Genomic DNA, 21,355 nt, shown 5'->3' with positions numbered 1-21,355 from the left:
ACCAGTCTGGGTATGCGTACAAAAGCTCATCGCTGTGAGTGATGAGGTATAAGTAGAGGGGATAAACAGAGTCAAATGCAGCTGTGAAAGGATCAACAGCAGGTGTGGAGATCACAGAAGGATACAAAAGGCAAGTTGAACTTTACCTGTCATAGTCTCCGTTGCAGAGCGCTCGCACTGGGATAGTGAAGGGCTGCCATACCGGATTTAATGTGTTCTTTACCACCTCTGTTTTATGGCAGATAGTAAACCTAGAGGGGGGAGATGAGAGGAGGATGAAAAAGAAAAAGAAGCATAAAACACAAATGATTAATTGTTAATTATACAAGCTGGTTGGCAGTGAATGTCCAATAGAGGGAGGAGCTTGCACAGGAAGAGACAGAGGCTACAGATGAGACAATGTCAAAGCCCACGATGACGGCTGCTTTAAATAGGACAGTACTCAGCTTTGTTTACCACTTGGCCTGTCTCCCAGCTATATTCTGTTTTAGACCACAGAGAATAATTTAATATTTCAGTCTGGCTTTTAAATCCTCTCCATTGACCACAAGTGTGGCAAATGATATGCAAATGGATTTCTGTGATATCTAGAATATTTCACAGAGCAGAGGCAAATAAATTCCTATCTTCAGCCCCCTCCCGAAAAGCAACATAGTGTGACAGTTTTTTTTTTTTTTTTTTTTATCCAAAGCACTGGATTGCTTTTGCTGCTCTAAGTGCCCAAAGCCTTTTAAAACCCTGTGAGTCTTTTAGCCACACAGTCCTCTAATTTGTACCCCCCTCTGGCACCAACAACAGATACTTCTCGCAGTCTGTGGGGATCCATTTCCCACCCTGTAATGTATGAGAAAAAATACTGAGAAAAGCTGGAAGATAGCTAACAAAGCACTTGCTAAAGCATCTGTGGCTAGATGGGGCTGACGCTGCCACAACTGGAGCCCCCTGGGATAAGTGTGAGGCGACGGGAGAATGTTAAGCATCCCTACATATGCACTCTCTCAGAAACTATGTTGTTGTTGTTGATAGAAAATAATTTTTTTCCATCTTGTTTTTTTTTATATTAATTGCCTCTCTTTCCTATTTGTTCTCCTGGAGACATTTATGTAAGGCACAGGCATGGGAGTTGTGGTTGTGTTGCTATTGTCTTGTGAGTTTGTGCATGCCTCATCCATCCTTTCTACACACTTTTCTCTTCTACTGATTAATTTTCTTTTCCATTTTTCCAGCAGATTTCTATTTAAGTTGTTTTTAAAGCCTTATGCTACTGCTCTTTTGAACTATTTTTTCCTATGTCTTAGTTGTCCATCAGTATTATCTTACTTTTTATTGTGGACATTTTTGGTTACACAAAATACTGCAACTGAATAGCTGAATTGTAAATATGGGATGGGAGTAACTCTACCACACAGATACTATCTCAGTGGATTATGTGATGTGCATCTCATTGGGGGTTTCCTTTGCCTGCAGGCATAAGGTAGCACCTACACATGCAGCTTTTATATCAGATATCATGTATCAAATATTTGATGCATGAAAGCAAAATCACATCAAGCACTCACGTTCCATCCTCATTGCTTCTGTAGAAGACCATGAAAGGATCTGACTTGCCAAAGAAGTCCTTCTTGTCCAACTTGTTGGCACAGAACTGCATAGTGGCACTGTCCTGCAGGGAGGCATGAAGATATTATGAAAAGAAGAGGTAGACAGAGAGAAGGTGGAGGATGGGAAATCATAAGTACTTTGTGATGAAGAAATGGGTGCTATTATTTATTTTTTCCTATTTCACTTGTCTTCTCATACTCCCTTTTTTTAAATCACAGTAGGACAGTGCATAATGAATACTCCATGTAGAAATGCTTCATTTCATTTAAACAAGAATCAGAAGTGTGTGTGTGTTTGTGTATATGTCTTCTATATCTAATGTTACACATGGGAATATACAGTACAAGCTTTATATGTTATATTTTTCATTAAATCTGCCTCAGAGCAATAAGTATATTAAAGCAAATCAGTCAGACCAAAAGAAGCCTGTGTGCATATTCTTCCATATCATCACAGGTTTTGCAACATTTTTCCACGAACATCCCTGCAAGGTTGTAATATACAAAATACCAGTAATTAATAAAATTGAGGCAACTTTGCTATTCTTATATCTTTAATCCCTGGCGTGACAAAATGTGCTCAGTGGAAGCTGCAGTGCTTGATAGTTTTTTAGCATCACTGGGCAAAAATTCCATAATTACCTTTCAACATATTGCAGTTCTAGTGGTCTGGGTGAACATGAAATTTCTGCATATATTTCTTGCTATGACTGCTTTTTAAGGTGTAGAAAATCTACCCAGCCGTGCCCCAAATTTGGCTAATCAGTTGTTTTCAGTCAGGTAGGAGGGTTAAATATGTGACTGACAGCTGTAATTACTAATCACTGAACATGTCAGATGGGACCTGTAAAGGACAATACATACTGACATAGAAGCTTAAAAACATAGCTTCACTGTTCCATAATGGCAAAAGACAACATCAGGCCATCTATACATATATTTAGTCTTTTGATATGGACTGAGAGGAGAGCTGAAGAACATCATGTAATTTCACATTTATTTTTTTCCTCCAGATTCAGGCTCTTAAAGCTCTAAATATTTTTTTTCCCTCGTGCTTAGCTAACCAAAACAGTGAAGGAGAATATCTGAAAGCTGCACAGAGCTGAAGAGTAATGTGTTCATTATAGGGGGGATATACAGTACTAACAAGTACTTCAGTGTTCAGGGAGTCAGCAGGTTCAAGGAAAGCAGCAAGTACATCGTAGAATAGAGACTTGAACTGGATTGAATCTGAAGTGCACTGAAATGGACTTCCATTTCCAAGGCAAAAATACTGAGACACTGGCTATTCACTATCACTGAAGTCCAGTACATCCTCACACACAGAGATAGTGTATATGCTCACACACCCATAAATTCAATAGAACAAAATTTAGAGCAGTATGTCATGAATCACATTATAGAAAATGAGTAGCTTTTCACTGAATTAAAGGGATTGTGGGTGCAGACATACAATCTGTTGTTCTGTTCTATCTCCTCTGAAAGTCACCTGCTTGTGCTGCCACTCAACAAACTACCATACTGGCATTCAGCCCACAGTGCACTCTAGCTTTATCTCTGAACATAACTTAATGGCTGGTGAACTGTATGTTTGCATGTGTGTTTTCAATAAGGCATGTGTAGTCCTAAACCTTTGCTCTGTATCCACCCACCAGAAGCCCTGCTAACATCAGTGCCCAGCTGTTTACAAAGTATAATTCCAAAGTGAGTCATCGAACTGAATACATCTGATACCCGTCACAGCATCTGGAAGAACAAAATGCATTTAATCCTCAGAGAAACTATAGACAACTTTCTTTTTTTGGGTTTGCATGTAATATGAAACATTACACTGCATAAACTTACACACATTTTCTCTTTTATTTAAACCTTTGAAACAATCTATAAATGCTATATTGTGTTATATTTTCAGAATAGATCTTTTATTCTTCAAATCTATTAAGGATTAATGTTGGGTAAAATATGCCAAATGTTACTCCTCTCATTCTGGTTTCTCTTGTAAGTGGCCCTTTGGTTCTGTTTCTCATGTGACTGGTTTAGTCTTAAAAGAGCAATATGTCATTTCTAGGACGTTGACCCATGGGGGAACCACGGGTCATATTTAAACCAATATCTAGGGACTTAAGTTAGTAAATGCAGCATTCCTGTTTTTAAGAGCTATCTAGATTTCTGTATTTACATTGTAGTTACAAATAATGTACTGTATACTCTTGAAATCTATAGACTAAATACTTGCCAACAATTAATCACTAAACAAATTCTTTATGCAGTATATCAGTATGACGTATGCACTTTCTCTGAATAAATCCTGAGTCTATTATGAATTCAAAAGACAAACTAACAAAGATCGTGCAAACATTACATATAGATAAATCAAAGACCAGCAGCAGATGCAGTAAAAAGGAATTCTCCCAAACTAACTCTTACTCTTCCTCTATAGTAAACACACTCTCTCTCAAATAAGGCTTATTGTGCAGTTTCTCCACCAGTAGTTTATCATGAAATGTGGCAGTTTTACTGAAGCCCAAGTATAAATCACTGGCCTGGTGCAGAGCCTTGTACTACTTGTTTACTATTACCCCTCCCTCTGCTTGGCTCTCCCTGAAGTGTTCACAAAGGGCCTGACTTATCTCTGACATATGGGCTGTAGCTAATCTCTGAAACACAGTGGGTTCATTACAGTATGTTAAGATGCAATAACAGTAGATGCTGTTGTTGTCACAGCCTGAGGCCTTACACTGGGCAGCCGTGGCGCCACTAATGATAACTTAATAGCTTTTTAATGTTGTAGCTAGCACCTCCTGACTGGCATAGTGCCGAGGAGCAAATCAGCAAAAGAATGTGTGCTAGTTCTGTAAGTGTGACAGATAAGGAGTGTTTCTGTCCATGTATGTTGATGGCTGTTTTATTTCCTGTCTGCATCTTAGTACATTGTCCTCTCTGTGTTTATGAGCCACAGTCAGGCGCCTTGCTGCACACTCATCCCTCTGACACACTTAGAAACACATCCCTCCACTCCCGCAGTGAGAGGATCTGTACTCCTGCCCTCACCCTGAGGACACACACGTCATGTTACTACACAACCCTATTACAGAGAAGATCAGACCTAAACATCTTACGCCATTTCATTCCCTTAAAAACACATTTAAAAAAAAAAAAAAAAAAAATTCTCATGGGGCATGTTATTGCCCCTGCTCCTTTAACACTGACACACAAGCAATTGAATTGAATGCTTATGTGAAACTGGGAATTTGTGTAAAAACAACAGATTCCTCCTCCTTTCTGTTTCTCCTTTATTTCCTATCCAGAATACCAGATGTGTGTGTCTTTTGTGGCTTCTGCTTCAACAAGCACCTGACTTCAACAAGTAAAGCCAGGGGCATTGTACAAAATTAAAAAGGGTCATATGCATTATTGATATTCCAAACTCTCAATAGTAGGGAAAAGTCATGTACCTGTATAAACTTACCACCCACAAAACCACAGACGAATCAGTGCCATGTACCACACACTGTGTCACTCACTGAAGAAAGTATAAAGCTTATTGCTTACACACATCTGTGTTATGGTATCAAGAAGTTTTCTTTCCTTGAAACAAAACCACATTGATTATTCTGACAATTGATCAAAATAACACTGTGTCTTCTTCATGTCCTGCATCAGCTGATAGTTTACATTAAAGCTCTGTTTTTAGACAAAAAACTGTACAGTTTGTGTTGTCAGTAGCTGCACTAAAGATCTGTCAGGAAAATCAGAAGTCTCAGTTTAATCATGTTTTCAGCTAAAACACAAATGTTCCTGTATTTTTCTTGTTGCGACTTAATTTATAGTGAAAAAATGTTTTAGTATTAGAATTATTTTGAATGTAACTGTAGATTTCTTAAATGTTAACAGGGTCATATTTTGCTAAACCCACTTTTATTAGTCCTTGGTACATTTATTTGTGTATTTGGACCCTAATAGTTCAAAAAGTTTAAATTTGAACCCTCCAGGTGCTGCAACGCTATCTTTAGATTCACTTTGGCAAAAATTGAGTGGATTTCTACAACCCATTTTAATTCCTGCTTAATTTGTTATGTCTATAACTAGTTACGTCACGACATTTGCACATATAAGGTCAAGACTTCAGTTCTCGCCATAATTGTTTATCAGCAGCAGTGGTTGTAGTCCATACTGACAATATGTCCAAACTTCGAGCCGATTACCGACAATTTTCAGTTGTTGGTTGAACAGAACAGAGCAGCACAGCCAACTACCTGGATGGGGTGGGGTGTAAAATGACCATGTGCATTTAAAGGGCCAGCGCTCAAAATGACCTTTCTGGTGTCATTACTCAGAAATAGGGTTGAAGATGGACCTGTGGAGTTGAATTAATGAAGAATTCAGACCCAAGCATAGCATTTACAGGGTGGGGAAGCAAAATTTACAATATTTTGAGGCAGGGATTGAAAGACAGTGTATGACCAATTAGTTTATTGAAAGTCATGAGAATTTATTTGCCACAAGAAAATTGACATAATAGAAAATGTTTTTATTCTATGTGTCCTCCTTCTTTCTCAATAACTGCCTTAACACGCTTCCTGAAACTTGCACAAGTGTTCCTCAAATATTCGGGTGACAACTTCTCCCATTCTTCTTTAATAGTATCTTCCAGACTTTCTCGTAACAGTTTTGCTCATAGTCATTCTCTTCTTTACATTATAAACAGTCTTTATGGACACTCCAACTATTTTTGAAATCTCCTTTGGTGTGACGAGTGCATTCAGCAAATCACACACTCTTTGACGTTTGCTTTCCTGATTACTCATATGGGCAAAAGTTTCTGAAAAGGTATGGATAATAGTGTTAGGTATGATTATGACATCAATATATGTTTGGTTTCAAAACAATTGACGTAGTGCCTGCTGAGAAAAAAACAACTAAATGTTCATTGTAAATTTTGCTTCCCCACCCTGTATAGTTTGTGTAAACCACAGGGAAATGTTTTAAAATGCATAATTCCATTTAAAAAAAGCAAAATATCACTCTTTTAATGTTCAAGCAATAAATGATATTTTAAAGCCAAAAATATATGTGTTCTAAATTTTGAGATTTATTGTAATAATTATCTATATTACTGGTATGATCATGTTTATTTTGATAACAACCCTAACTCAAACTGTGCAGAATCGCAGCACACGTACTGTTTAAAAACTCCCAAGACACATAGTTTGTCCCTGTACATGTCCTAGAACAATAACTCCAAGGTATGAATGTTTATAGGTGTCAAAGCTTCCTAGGAACTCTAAAAGACATTAAACATGAATCTGTTGCATTACAGGTCTCCTAGTTTGCAAACAGAGTTAACTGGAAAGCTGCTCTGAGTCAGCGAGTCGAAGGACACACCAGATTTCTGTGAGGCTAATAGGCACATAAAAGCATTATGGTGATAGAATGTGTTGGGGATATTAAATATGCATCTGCTCTTGCCTCATTTAGATTCCGTAGCACGAACACATACTCTTGCTCAGGCCTGTGATCAACCGCCATTCGCTAATATGGAGAGAATCAGCATATCAATATTTAAAGAGGGGGCAGGCAAGGTAGAGACACATTCACACCCTCGGGGGAGTTACCAGGAAATGTTTGTGACAGGAGAGGAGAACTGTGGGTGTCCCTGCAGTAAGAGTTAAAATGCCACTAATTAAGATTGGATATATGGGGAGAGATGTTAAAAGGAAAGACACCTATGCATTTGTATTAAAGGCACATGCTTAAGTATAGATTTGGTGCAAGTGAAGGTGTTTGTATCTCTAGGGATTAAACATCGAGAAAAGATGAATGACCAGGTATAAGGAGGGCGATAAAGGATGGAAAAGGCGGTGGTTCTGTACAGCTGAATGAGAGTGGAAGGAGGAAAAGAGGATAATATGAGATAGAGATGTGGAAACTTCTTAACTCATTGCGATGCAGACATAATAATCAAACACTGAGGGATGGTGAAGCATTTCACTTCTCTAATGCACTAAAATGAGTTTAGGCAGACGACCATCCTTCAGGAGTCTGGGTCTGTTCGAGGTTTCTGCCTGTTAAAGGGAAGTTTTTCCTCGCCACTGTCACCAGTCACAAGTGTTTGCTCCTGGAGGATTCTGTTGGGTTTCTGTAAATTGGCTTAGAGTCTGGTTTTGACCAACTCTATATGTAAAGTATCATGAGTTAAGTTTTGTTAGGATTTGGCGTTATATAAATAAAATAAAATTTGATTGATTGATTTGATTGGTTTTCCCCTGTAAGTCGCTTTGGAAAAAAGCATCCGCCAAATGTGTAAATGTAAATGTAAATAAATAAATAAATAAATAAATAAATAAATAAATATATATATATATATATATATATATATATATATATACATACACACACACACACACACACACATATACACACACACACACACTCAATCAATCTGTTTCTGCAAAGCACAGACACATACAACATCAATGTAATTTGTCACTTACGGAATTCACTACTTTTTTTTGTATTTTTCTCAATAGTCAGGAGGTTCTTGAGGTGGATGGTGGATTACAAAATCCAGGACTTTATCCCCAGGGAGCCAAGTTCACATCCCAACTCCCACGGTTTTTAGGTTTGGTTGGGGTTAGATAAGAGCATGGGTGTGTGTAAATATTAAGTTTTTTTTTTTTTTTTTTTTTTTTTTAACCACATTTTTGCAGACCTTTTCTCTTTATCTTATGTGAACCAAGTGCTGCCAGTGCCTAATCCCAACCCTTAAGAGTTTAACAATGTTGTTTCTGAGAGATTGCTGTTGTTATAGCCTCATTTTAGTACATTAAAATGACAAAATGCCATCACCAACTGAAACACACCAGTTTGTGAAAGTAAAACACTTGATCTCTTCACACTTGATGTCAGTAAAATGGGCCCTAGATTCAGCTCAGCTGCCACTTTTGTATTTAGAGAAAGTGTTTGTTGTTTCTTTGTTTGCATCTTCTAATCATTCTGAAACGCTAGGTTTTTTTTTTTTAGTTTTTTCCTATCTTGTTATTTTTCTATGCTGAGACAAACCCCGTTTCACTTTGCTACTTCACAAATGTGGACATTTCTGTAGATTTATTGTGCATTTGAAGAGAAATGTAGCTTCAACAACAACAGTTGAAGGAAAAACTGGAGGGGAGGTGAACAGATGGTAATGTGTGATGTAAAAGGAAGTAAAGACATGTTTAAAATGAGAGTGTTTCTAATGTAATACAGTATAGGCCTTATTAGTCAGCTGTGAAATCAATCTATTCCGATGGTCAAATTGTATTGCACTCTACAGCATCACAACAAATGCTTACACTGACATCTACGAAATACCAGCCCGGAAATGGCTCAGTTGACTATTTCTGGCCAAAAGACAGGCTACAAAAACTGCCCAGCTGTTAAATTTGTGCAAATAAGGAAAAATGCAATCCTCTTGGGGTTGTATCAGAACACAGCTTGATCTTTTGATGGATATTTTGAAGCGAGACAGAACACAATGAAACGCTTCGGGCGAAATCACACTACTGCTCTGCTCCAACTCTGCGCTGCTCACATACACTATTGAAAAAAATGAGAAAAGAAGAGAAAAAAAATCCTCCATGGACTGGCATTAGATTGCCTCACTGGACTGGAATCTTGTTGCTCCTATATTTTCATGAAATGTATTTGTAGATCGCAGCCAAGTGTGAAGCGGCTGGGATGAAGATCAGCAACTCCAAGTCTAAGGCCATGATCCTTAGCCGGAAAAGGGTAGAGTGCCCACTCCGGGTCAGAGAGGACTACTTCAGGTGGAGGAGTTTAAGTATCTTGGGATCTTGTTCACGAGTGAGGGTAGGATGGAGCAAGAGATCAACAGGTGAGAACAGGGCGGTGTCTGCAGTGATGTGGACGCTAAACCAGTCCGTTGTGGTGAAGAAGGAGCTAAGGCGAAAGGCAAAGCTTTGGATTTACCAGTCAATCTATGTTCTGACCCTCACCTATGGTCATGAGCTCTGGGTAATGACCGAAAAAACGAGGTCTCAAGTACAACCGGCCGAAATGAGTTTCTTTCGCAGGGTGGCCGGGCTCAGCCTTGGAGATGGGGTGAGGAGGGTGAGGAGCTCAGACATCCAGGAGGGACTCAGAGTAGAGCCGCTGCTCCTCCACGTCAAGAGGAGCTAGTTGAGTAGCCTGGTCAGCCATCTGCTGCCATCTCAGTGTATTCAGTACTGAGAAAAGAGTTTGGAATTGGGCCAGTCTCTGTGAAATATGCACTATCTATTCTATACCGACCAATCACCAGTCTGGGGGGCGGGTGTTTCGCAATGTGTCATTCGCAGTGACTTTTTTTTGTTGGTCAGTTCTAAGTCAGTTCCAAGTCTGCAAATCTCTTCACAACTGTTGTCGGTTGTTTACTTGATTCAAAAATAAGGATTGAATTATAGATTGCAACCTGTATTCTCAAGTTTCTCTGACAAAAGCAACAAAAATCATTCACCAAAGTTTCTACTTGACTACCACCACTGCACACTATGATGGAAACATGCTGAGGTTTGTTGACATTAGGGATCTTCTCTTTGCATAATTACATCACATTCATCTTATCTGTGATTGGTTTACTCACCACCTGTTAGTCCTGCCTTTATATTTATATTCAAACCCTGCGATTCCAGATGGATTTCTCATTGAGAAAGACGGATGGCTGGCCAGGCTACCAGTTGAGGTGGTTTGGGCATCTTGTAAGGATGCCTCCCGGCCGCCTCCCTGGGGAAGTGTTTGGGCGTGTCCAGCCAAGAGGAGACCTCGGGGCCAACCCAGGACACGCTGGAGCGATTATATCTCGTGGCTGACCTGGGAACACCTTGGGATTCCCCCGGAAGAGCTGGTGGAAGTTGCAGGGAGAGGGCTTTCTGGGCTTCTCTGCTGAGGCCACTGCCCCCAAGACCTGGACGCAGATAAGCGGAAGACGACGAGTACCAGTACGTGTATTTGTAGATCATATTTTAAAAGTTGATCTATGACCACAACTGTACTTTTATTAATGTATGTGTGTCTTATTTCAGCTGCATAGTGGGTGGTTAGAGGGTTTTCATTCATCCGATATGCTGCAGGACTGAGGTCACTATTTTGTGTCAGTATAGTGAACAATAAACAAATAGATTCAGGGCTGTATGTATTGATAGCATGGAGTGTGATACTGATAGTGTAGGACTTAATCAGATTTGTGTCACTCAATATTTTGATAAAGGCTATGTGAAGATAGCTGCTGCAAAATATTTAATAACCAGGACATGGAGTTGGTGCAGTGTTTTAATATGCTTAAACTGATTACTTTAGCACACATCTCAAAACTTTGATCAGACAGTATTTTCCTAATTGTCAGTTCTGTTCATGAAGCTCTCCAGAGTATTTTCTTCCATATGGCTGAAATTTAATGAAGCCAATCTGCTCTGGAAATCATTGACTTCACACTGTTCAGAAAGGTGTGTGTCCTAGATTGATCGAAGTAGGAAACAAGATGCAAAAGACAAAAAAATGGCTTGCACAAATATAAATTTTATTAACAGAAAGTACTGGGTTAACATTAGCTGTTGAGAAGCAAACATTTCCATTTGTGTAACCGTTCCTATTTACAGTTTTTTGTCTCCTTTCACTGTCGGAACACTACCTTTCAGAAAAGTACAGAAAGCTGCATAGCCTGCATTAAACACATTGGCACAGATGTACGATATTATGAATGAGGTAGATGTTTGACAAAATAATTTCTACTGTTGAATGTTTAAATAAGAGTAATAATCAACCACTCACCCACCAGATTCACAGCTTCTCTTGTGTGACTACACTACAAATGAATAATGTCAGTTCATGAATGCTAAATGTGTGTTAACCTCTTCAACCCTTCCAGATGCTTCATCATTATTAAGCTGTGAAGATAAGTATTCTGCAAAATTATAAAACACTTATCTAAAATTCTGGTCAGAATTTTTCTATTTTCCAAAAGATTATGCCTGACTGTGTTAGAAGAGGATGTGTAAAATTACACAGAGAATTTTGAAAATGTAAGTGTAAGCCCCACAGAACTTCTCAAAAGCACTGGAATAACAATAAGTAAAGGATACATTTTTGTCAGGTAGTGGTCTTCAACTAAAGCTGCTGGAATTACTGGGAAAATTAGTCTTTTAAGAGCTTGTGTATTACATATTTATGAAATCCCTTAATTTTGCAATAGGCTTTTAACTAAAAATGTCCTCAGCGCCCCAAAAGAATCATAATCTGTTATGGAAACTAAGACACTCACCACTTAGATACAGTGAAGAAAATAAGAGAATCTGCAGCCAACCTCATCACATAAATAATAATATGCATTGATAAGTGAAAAGAAACAAAATGACCCATGTTTAAATGTTTCGAGGTTGTATGATTAAGTGTAGGAGTAAAGACAAAGGGCCTGTTCAGACCTTGAATTAAAAACCTTTGAGATATCTGAACATGTGTGTTCAACTGTAAATTCATTTGTTCATGCCTGGTCAATATGCAAACGCAGCCTAAAAAAAGAGTGTGCACATTAATTTCAAGTTCATTTCAACTGTAATATTTCATTGCAAATTTAATTTAGTGTGTGCAATGGGGGCAAAAGTATGCTAAATAGAGCAAATAGATTAAATATCCCTGCCTAAATCTAAAGTTATGTATTTGCAGACACAAGGGAATTTGTGCAGAGAAGGGTTTAACCCATAAAGACCCAAATATACACCAGTGACCAAAAGCATCTACTGATCTAAAATGTTTAATAACTTTAGATCCTATCAATACATGTAAATAACTGGTGTAAAATGCAGTTTATCATCTTTTCATGGTCATCAGATATGACCCATTTGGATGTTCAGAGGCTCCGTAGTAAACGTGGAAATGCCATCATCTCCTACAACATTGATTCACCAGTAAAACCCATGGAGTTGGATCAATGACAGTGGATGGACACACTTGATTTATGTTCAATTAATGATAGATTTTTACTAAAAACGGCACTTTTTCTCAGGTTTTCTCTGTTTTTGGTATGATAACCCTCAAATGTAATCTCAGCATGATGATTAAAGTACATGATCAGTAAACTAAATATAGAAAAATACCCAATTTTCACAGGGAAAAAAAACAAAAAAAAAACGGAAAGAATAATATATGATAAATGGTGATAAATCACTTAATAAAGGTTAAAATGATTTGGGAACTGCCACAAAAGTAGCACTGGGTGTTTATGAGTTAATCGTCATGTATTTGAATGGAGTTCGGTGGATGCTACACTCAGGCAGTAGGGGCAGCTTGGGGTCCTTTGAGGTCTTTATAGAAATGTTGTTGTCGATGAAGTGGCCACAGAGTGACTGATTAGAAAGTGTGTGTCTTATCCTGATATGTTTTCATGTGTTACAGTACAGATGACAGTAAGCACAGATCTACAGTTACAGTTAATCCACCCATACATGTGCTACAACTGTGCTGCTGGAAGGTGACTGGTGGTAGATCTTTAAGGTGGACTGTTTTCTGCCCATTACTCATTGCACCTTAAATATAATAACAATATGACAAATTTAGGTTTTAGCTATGATTAAATCTTCAGGCCCTTAACAAAACATGTATATTGGATTGTGTGAACTATGGATATCTTATTTCCTTGCGAAGAAAAAACAGTAGCAACGTCTGGCTTAAACATTGTCTGCATGTGAACAGATTTGCCAGGATGGATGTTAATGGTAAACAGTCCTTAAAAAGAAGCAGTTGCCGAAATACATTACAGGATACCTAGCTATGCTGTGTTTGCTTTTTGTTTTGTTTTGTTTTGTTTTTAATAATCACCATGTAACATTCTTCTTTGGGTCCCGTCTCTTATTGTGGCCTTAACCAAATTGTTTTTGAGCTTCAGCCTAATAAAACACCCCATCATATTGACACAACAAATGCAACAGTGGTCTAATATCACACAGTATCATCAGTATTCTGCTACTTCAAACTTCCTGCATATGTGGGAGTTACTGCCAGCTGACCTATGTTGTCATGTAGGTGTGGGGATGTGGTGGTGTGTAGCTGGGTTAACTGAAATGCACCATGTTTGCTGACTTTTAACTGGACATTAGCATGAGGCTACACAGTCTTTAGCCTCCAGTGAATTCATTAGAATCATGAAAATACAGCTAGAGCAGGACTGAGATACTCCACTGTTACACCATGCCAACAAAATGCCTTGTGTCATCAAATTAAAATTATATTAAGCTTGAACTTGTTTCAGCGGTGTCTTCATGCTTGTGTGTGTATCCGTGTGTTTATATTCACTGTGAATGTGTGTATGTCTCCCATGAGCTACAGGGGACAAGGTTAGGCAGGTCTGCATTTTAATTAAACAACGCTTGGTCTCACACTATCATCATCCAAGCTGTTTTTAATAGCCAAGGGCTGGTACACGCTGGGCATGAAACAATCCTCTATTCACTCCAGCATCGTATCAGTTTCTATCTGTCTCTCTTTTCCTCCTTCCCTCACAAACACACACATACACACATTTCTATTCCTCTTCTTATCACTGCTTGTTTGTGCTTTCATTTTCATTGTGTCATTTTTCCCCTTATCCTGTACTCCCTCTCTGCCTCTTTGTGCCATTTGCTCTGTTGCACTCTCTTACTTCTCAATATCCTCTTCTAATCTGCGTGCTGGGAAACCACTGAAGCATCCAAAGTTTCAACACAGCGCTATTTGAAGGGGCCGTCAATGCTCACCCCATCATGTTACTAGTTCTTGAGCCATTTTATTAGAGAGAGAGCGAGAGAGAGAGAGGGAGGGAGGCGACAATGCCCAGTGTCTATACTGTTATATTCTGACAGTGGTGAGTGTGAGGAGATTGAATAAAACAGCTAACCATGCCATGCAGACCTACTAAATATGAAGAAAATCTGCAATGTGTGATCACATTGTTGAAGAAAACAAATGGAATTCACTGCAAAACCATATTATGCAATAAAATAACATACATGGCTGTATTGTTTATTTAGGCATTCACAAGTTTATCAGTTTGATCCTTAAGGATTCATGTGTAGTCTGTTGTTTTTTTTTCTTGGGGAGTTTAACATTTTAAGACCTAAACAGTCACTGTTGACCAAAACCGTCTACTGATCTAAAATGAGTAATAACTTCTGAACCATTAGTGCAATCAATATATTTGGATAATGCCATTTCTCAGTTTTTCACTGTCATCAAATATGACCCATTTGGACATTCAGAGGCTTTGTAGTGAACACGGAAACAGTCATCCTCTTTAACATTTATTCACCACTTTTCTCCTATATACATTGTACATAGTCTTGATAAACTAAGTCTTTAGTGTCTCTTATATTGATGTATATTTTCTTGAGTGTTTTTATATTATTTTCTGTTGTTATTTGTATCCAGCCGAGAGCTACTTCTAAGAAAAATTTAGTTATGTGCACATAATGACAATCAGCATTCTTTTAAAAAAAAAGGAGTTTGGCAAATGACACTGGTTATAGATGCTAGTTTTTATGTTCTATTAATGATATATTTTGCAGAAAAAGTCACTTTTTCATCAGTTTTCTGTTTCAATCAAGAAAAGTTAGAAAGTTTTGAGGAACAACCTGAACACTAAATAAAACATAAGAAAATACCTGATGTTCACTAAACGGTGATAAATCACTAAGAAAAAATTAGATGTACAGAAAAAATAGGAAGTCAGCCCAAAAACAGTTCTAGCTCTTTAACAGTTAAAATGTACTGATGTGTATTATAGTGTGTTATGGTAGCATACTGTGATGACCGGTAATGTTTATTTTCTATTTTGTACATGTAAAGTGTATGACCCCAGGAAGAATACTCACTGCTATGCTAATGGTAATTGGGATCTAAATAAACACAGCAAATGGTATGCCTTGTAATAACTAAACTAACCAGGGTGTTGCCACTAAACTGACAACAGTTAATTAAGAATCTTGTACATGTAACACACACAATGAAACTGACCGTCTACTTTTAACCCATCATTAGCTGAACATGCAGGAACACACCACACACTGCAGACTAAGAGCAGTGGGCTGCCATGTCAGGAGCATGGGGAACAAAAGGGGGTTGAGGACACATCAGACATCAGTTTCTATGCCAGTCTTGGGAATCCAACCTGCAACCCTTCAGTCACAAGCTGATTCTCCAACATTCTAGGCTGCTGCTGCCTCTAAGAGTAAGAGTGTCAGCTAGCATTGAATGAATGATGTTCATTAAATCATTATTCATTGTGTTAAAGGCCATTGAAAAATAGCTCCATAAATTTTTAGTTACTTCATTTACTTACTACATTTACACAATCCACTTTATGTTAGAAGTCTGTTTAACCAGGCTTCGCTGACAGATGTTTGTCTGCTGATGTGTGTTTGTGTATATTCTACTCACTCGACAGTTGCTCAGCTCCTCTGCAGACAGGACGATAGTGCCACATTTCTTCCCTGGGATCCCTCTGCGGAGGAAGCCAAGAAAGGAAACAATAAAATGTTAACAGATGTGAAAAGAAAACACCTCTTATCAACCTTTGGCTCTTGATTTATCAGTAGCAACACTGTAAACGTCCATTTTCAATCTGCAAAATGGTCATTCCCGAAATTATTTAGATTGATTATAATGTGAGGTCAATAGTAAGACAATGTTCCAGTTAGATGAGAGAGTCTTTCCTCTATAATGAATACAGCTAATGAGCCTTAAGGAAACAGGTAAACCCAACAAACCATGCAAACACAGGCACTAACCATCTCACACAATAATACCCCCCCCCCCCCCCGCCTTTTTTTAATATGTTAGCTCTTAGCTCTTGTTAAGTTTTACTTTACTTACATAAAGGTTTTACTTTGTTAGAGTGGAACTAATGGAAGAGCTGCTCCTTTACCATCCAGACAGCCTCCCGTTGCTGTTCTGTCGTCTAATGCTACAGCTCAGACCAAATGTATTACTGTGTTCCAAAAGAAATAAATGTGAAATTTCATTGGATTAATATGACATTTCCCAAACTTAGAGTTGGAACTCAAAATACATCATGGTGCTGCCTTAGTCACAAGTAATACCCTATGAGAATTCATCTTCCTAATTAAAATAGTGCAAGAGTGTTCTCTAGACGAATTTTATGTTAATGCTGGTAAAGCCATATAAAATGAAGAGGAGAGGTAAGAGATGTAACAACACAGAAATGCCACAGAAGACTCAACAATACCTACATGACATGAAAAAAATCATCAAGATAACAACCATGTAAAAGATGTAACTAGATAAAAGTGATATTAAGGAAGACACATAGAAAACTTACCAAGATAAAAATGATGCAAAATATACAACAAAATGAAGAAAAAATGAGGAAAACTATGTAAAATAAGAGAAGAATAACAAAAAAAAAAAAAAGGATTCAGACTATTTGTTTGGACAGTGGAAGCTCCTTTATCATACGGTGGTTAGTAAATAAAAATGGTTGAACACTTTTTATTTATGTTAATTTTATGTTCAGTGGTTGTACATCCTTTCAAGTTGAATAAATAGTAACAGTAAGTACACAATATAAAGTCTAAGACTCTCCTGTATTTCAGAACTATTATTATTTGATGTTAGCTTGGGAACAGCTGATGTACATATATCAATGTGGCTGATTATTTAATCACTATAATGTCATAAAATGATTCCTACATAAGTCCTTACACATCCTTAAACTGAAATATTCATGACTGATCATTTTTTATTTTGCTTATACATGTCCGTGGTCAGTAACGAACCTCCTAAATTCTTTGTCAGTCTCTGCGAAATAAGTAATGTGCTGCACAGCTGATGTTTAGCTATGAAAAATTCCAAAACTTTCTTCTAAAATGTGCTTTCGATTTATAGGTTTCATTGACTCATTTACCATATGAATGTTTAGGAAAGTATAAAAGCATGAATGACTATAACATCAGTGTAACATTATGGACACTTTTACTTATAGTCTATTAAATTATGATTTTAATTAGTGATAAATACAGTGATCTAATGATTTTGTTGATACATAGTGTAGACACTTTTCATTGAAACATACACTACCAGGCAAAAGTTTGGACTCACCTTCTTATTTAAATGACATGAGATGGACCACAGATGGCCAACAAGAGCTCAGCATCATTTGGAACTCCTTCCAGACTTTTGGAAAACATTTCAGGTGACTACCTCATGAAGCTCATCAAGAGAATGCCAAGAATGCACAAAGCAGTAATAAAAGTAAAATGTGGCTATTTTGAAGAATCTAAAATATAAAACATGCTTTGAGTTTTGTCACACCTTTTTAAACTACATAATTCCATATGTGTTCATTCATAGTTTTGATGCCTTCAGTGAGAATCTACAATGAAAATAGTCATAAAAATAAAGAAAAACCAGGTGAGTCCAAACTTTTGCCTGGTAGTGTATTAACCCTTTAAGTTCCAATGTTGCAATATAGCAACATAACTGAATGAAACAGACCATAGCTCCAGACAGAGTTAAATCCTGTTACCACCTCCCACCAATAAATGGCGGATATGTGCCTTTTCAATCCTAACACCACTTGAGGGCATGTTTCTATTCAAAGTGAAGAAGAAAATCAATTTTCAAAGGTGTGGTCCCAAGCTGCTTTAGAAAGTAAGTAAATCTTGATATCAAAATTTTATATTTTTTGAAAACAAAACTCAGTGCTGTGTGACTAAATATACAAATATTTATACCTTTAAGCTGCATTATCACATTTCTTCAGCCTTTTTGTGTTCTGGAAGCTTGTGAGGCCACACCTGTCTCATTTTATAAATGTTAATCTGAGTTGCAATTTTTGGGGAATCATAAAAAACATCAAAATGTCAACTCTACTGCTTTTATTATTTTCTCTGCATTATTTTTGTCCTTTTTCCATTTGACTTACTGCTGCTCATAGGTAGTACAAAATAAATTACATTGGTCTTTACGGCTAATGTCTCTGTCTATGTAAGTGTGTGCATATATTTAGGCATTTGAAGCAAAAGCTTATCAGGCATCATTAAATCCTTTAATGTGCTCAAGGTGACAGATGGAAATTAACACTAATGCCCAAGAAACTGGATTCAAAGGGCACAGGAAGTTCTGGAAAATACATCCAAAGGGAACATTTTGTATGTCTGACCAAAAAAAAAACATCTCTGCTTTGATTAGTATATTTTTATGTCACTCACACCTTTTCATTCTGTCTCCAACTAGTTCACGAACCTGCGCCTTGGCTTTTAACGATATCAAAAAAGGGAACATATTTTTCTATTTCTACATCTTCTCCTTGTTGCTTCCTGTTACCAACAGGAGTTAAAAGCTTGTTTTTTTCGGTCTCCACAAGACTGACTGTATTTATCCCTGCTTACAGTTTGTCCTCATAACATGCTCTCCAGAGACCTAAAAATCTCAGACCAAAGACCTGTCTGTTTCTTCTGAAATTCCATTCCTCTGACAGTGTTATTTCAGTATTCACCAGATTTTGTTGTTTTTCTGAAACTAAACATCTAATGTCTACATTTATGCACCGTTGTTCTTTTTTGAACTTGATATGTTGTCCTTGTTTTTGAGGGCTGTTCACAACCTCGCAACCCAAACATTAATATGCTTATTACAACCACCTCCTCATAAACTGATATCACAAAATTTTTCTTTGACACTGAGGGTGCCCCCATCAGCATCTTTCTGAGGACAAACCCCATCATGATCATGTGTTTGAAGGGTTTGTTTTTTCACCAAGTTTTCTACAGCTGAAAGACTTGACAGAAAGTGCTCTCCAGCTGTGTCTTAAAGTGCTTTTTGCTCGATGTGCGGAGAGGTATGTGTTTTAAGAGGTAGATGGAGACCTTTGATCCACAGAGTAAAAGACTCCCATTGATCTTCAGGTGGGGAAACCATCCTGAATGGATGGTTGATGCAGGAAACAGTAAGTGTTTATAACTGAAGATTTTACGTACCCACACACTTACAGACACATGGCACCCCGTCTGCGAGCCACCGGCTCAAAAACACAGCTTTCAAAAGGTTTACATTTGCCTCTATTCCCTCCTCTCTTGACCTCCTGTAACTTAATCAATTACTTCTTGGATTTTCCCAGAAGTAACTGAACAGCGCAAATGAGTACACTCGAGTTTGGATTACATGGGTCAAACTATGGCTATAAAATGACTGCAGAGCATGTACCCGAAATATGCATAATAGTCTGACATATTGTAATTCTACTTCTTATGTAAAATACAATTTTATTAATAATAATAATGGATTAGATTTATATAGCACTTTTCTATGAACGCATACTTAAAGTGCGTAAAGTGGATCCATTATTCATTTACAGTCTGGTGGTGGTAAACTACACATGTAGCCACAGCTGCCCTGAGGCAGGTTGACAGAAGCGTGGCTGCCAATTTGCACCTATGGCCCCTCCGACCACCAGCAAACATTCATACACATTCATACACCAGTGTGAGTAGCAGCAGTGGAGGCAAGGAGGGTGAAGTGTCTTCCCCAAGGACACAACAGCACATGACTAGGCCAGAGCTGGATTCGAACTGCCAACCCTTTGGATATTAGACGACCCGTTCTACCTCCTGAGCTTTGGCCACCCAATTTAGTATTACTTATTACTTATTTAAATTACTTACTATTATTATTTTTATTTTTCGTATTGTTTTTTCTGTTTTGTTTTTTTTTGCACTACCCCATGCATCCACATTTTCTTGCACTTTCTCCCGTTGCTGCCTTGAATGTTGAATTTCCCCTTTTGTGGGATCAATAAAATTTCATCTAATCTAATATACAGCCACTGGACAGTTCTTGTTTCTTGTTCTTTCATAGATGAAACATGATAAGACTGTAGAAATGAAGTACATGTAAATAAGAATATCCTCCTGAGACCCAGAAATGCATTTTTGTCCTCTGTAGGGGACAGGAGTTTCACAGTTTTACTTAAAAAAAAAAAAAAAAAAAAAAAAAAAAACTAATAAAAAAGATGTCCACTGCAAAGAATTACCCCCCCCCCAAAATAAATAAATAAATAAATAAATAAATAAATAAATAAATAAATTTAAAAAATAAAAAGTATTTGAAAATCTGTGGCATCATGCCATTTCCAACCAAGGTAATTATTTAATGTAAAAAAGCCACTGCTTCCCTGGGTCTCAGAAGGATATTCTTTTATTTTGTCATGTTTTCATCCTGATAGTGTAGGAGTCCATCCATATATCTCTGCTAAATGTTGCTCTAGGTGTCTAAGGTTAGAAAACTACACTTTACTAATAAGGCTAGATAACTCAACTAAACCTCAGTCTTCTGTTGCATTTGCCCTCTGTGCCTGTGCATGTTGCAATTACCACCTATTTTATTACCTAAGAAAATAATGCTTGAAGGAGCACAGAATTCACAAATAAGATTTTACTCACACCATGTTATTGATTTGTAACAGGGGAAAAAATTGACTTAGACCTAATTTATAATCAGTTAAGCCCTGGCTACCTCCCATGGGTGTCCCACCATCCTTAAAAGTAATGAAAAACGGGAACGGTAATCTAATAAATATGTCAGGTGTGAGCGTTCTTCTTCATTGCTCTCCTTTGAACCTTTGAAGAGCCCCTGGAAAAAGATCTAAAAAGAAAAACACATCTTTTTTTGTCTTCTTATTGAATTACTGAGGAGTTAAAGCAATGGTGCATGCATAATGCAAACTGTCCATT

The 21,355-nt window shown here is 37.6% G+C and overlaps 1 protein-coding gene across 2 annotated transcripts in view; it reads right to left on the bottom strand.

Moving 5' to 3' along the window:
• The window catches only part of cpne5b (copine Vb), a 157,718-nt gene that overhangs the window by 44,369 nt on the left and 91,994 nt on the right, over positions 1–21,355 (bottom strand). For both annotated transcript variants that reach the window (XM_030135190.1, XM_030135188.1), the window contains 3 exons: positions 16,044–16,107; positions 1,560–1,663; positions 147–251 (listed from right to left, as the gene is read on the bottom strand). In XM_030135190.1, the coding sequence (XP_029991050.1) occupies positions 147–251; positions 1,560–1,663; positions 16,044–16,107 (273 nt within the window). The remainder of the gene's footprint in view (positions 1–146; positions 252–1,559; positions 1,664–16,043; positions 16,108–21,355) is intronic.

The sequence above is a fragment of the Sphaeramia orbicularis genome, chromosome 5 (genome assembly GCF_902148855.1).
Source record: "Sphaeramia orbicularis chromosome 5, fSphaOr1.1, whole genome shotgun sequence".
NCBI lineage: Eukaryota > Metazoa > Chordata > Actinopteri > Kurtiformes > Apogonidae > Sphaeramia > Sphaeramia orbicularis.
Note: the sequence above shows the minus strand (reverse complement) of the source record. Positions and strands in the feature narration are given on the sequence as shown.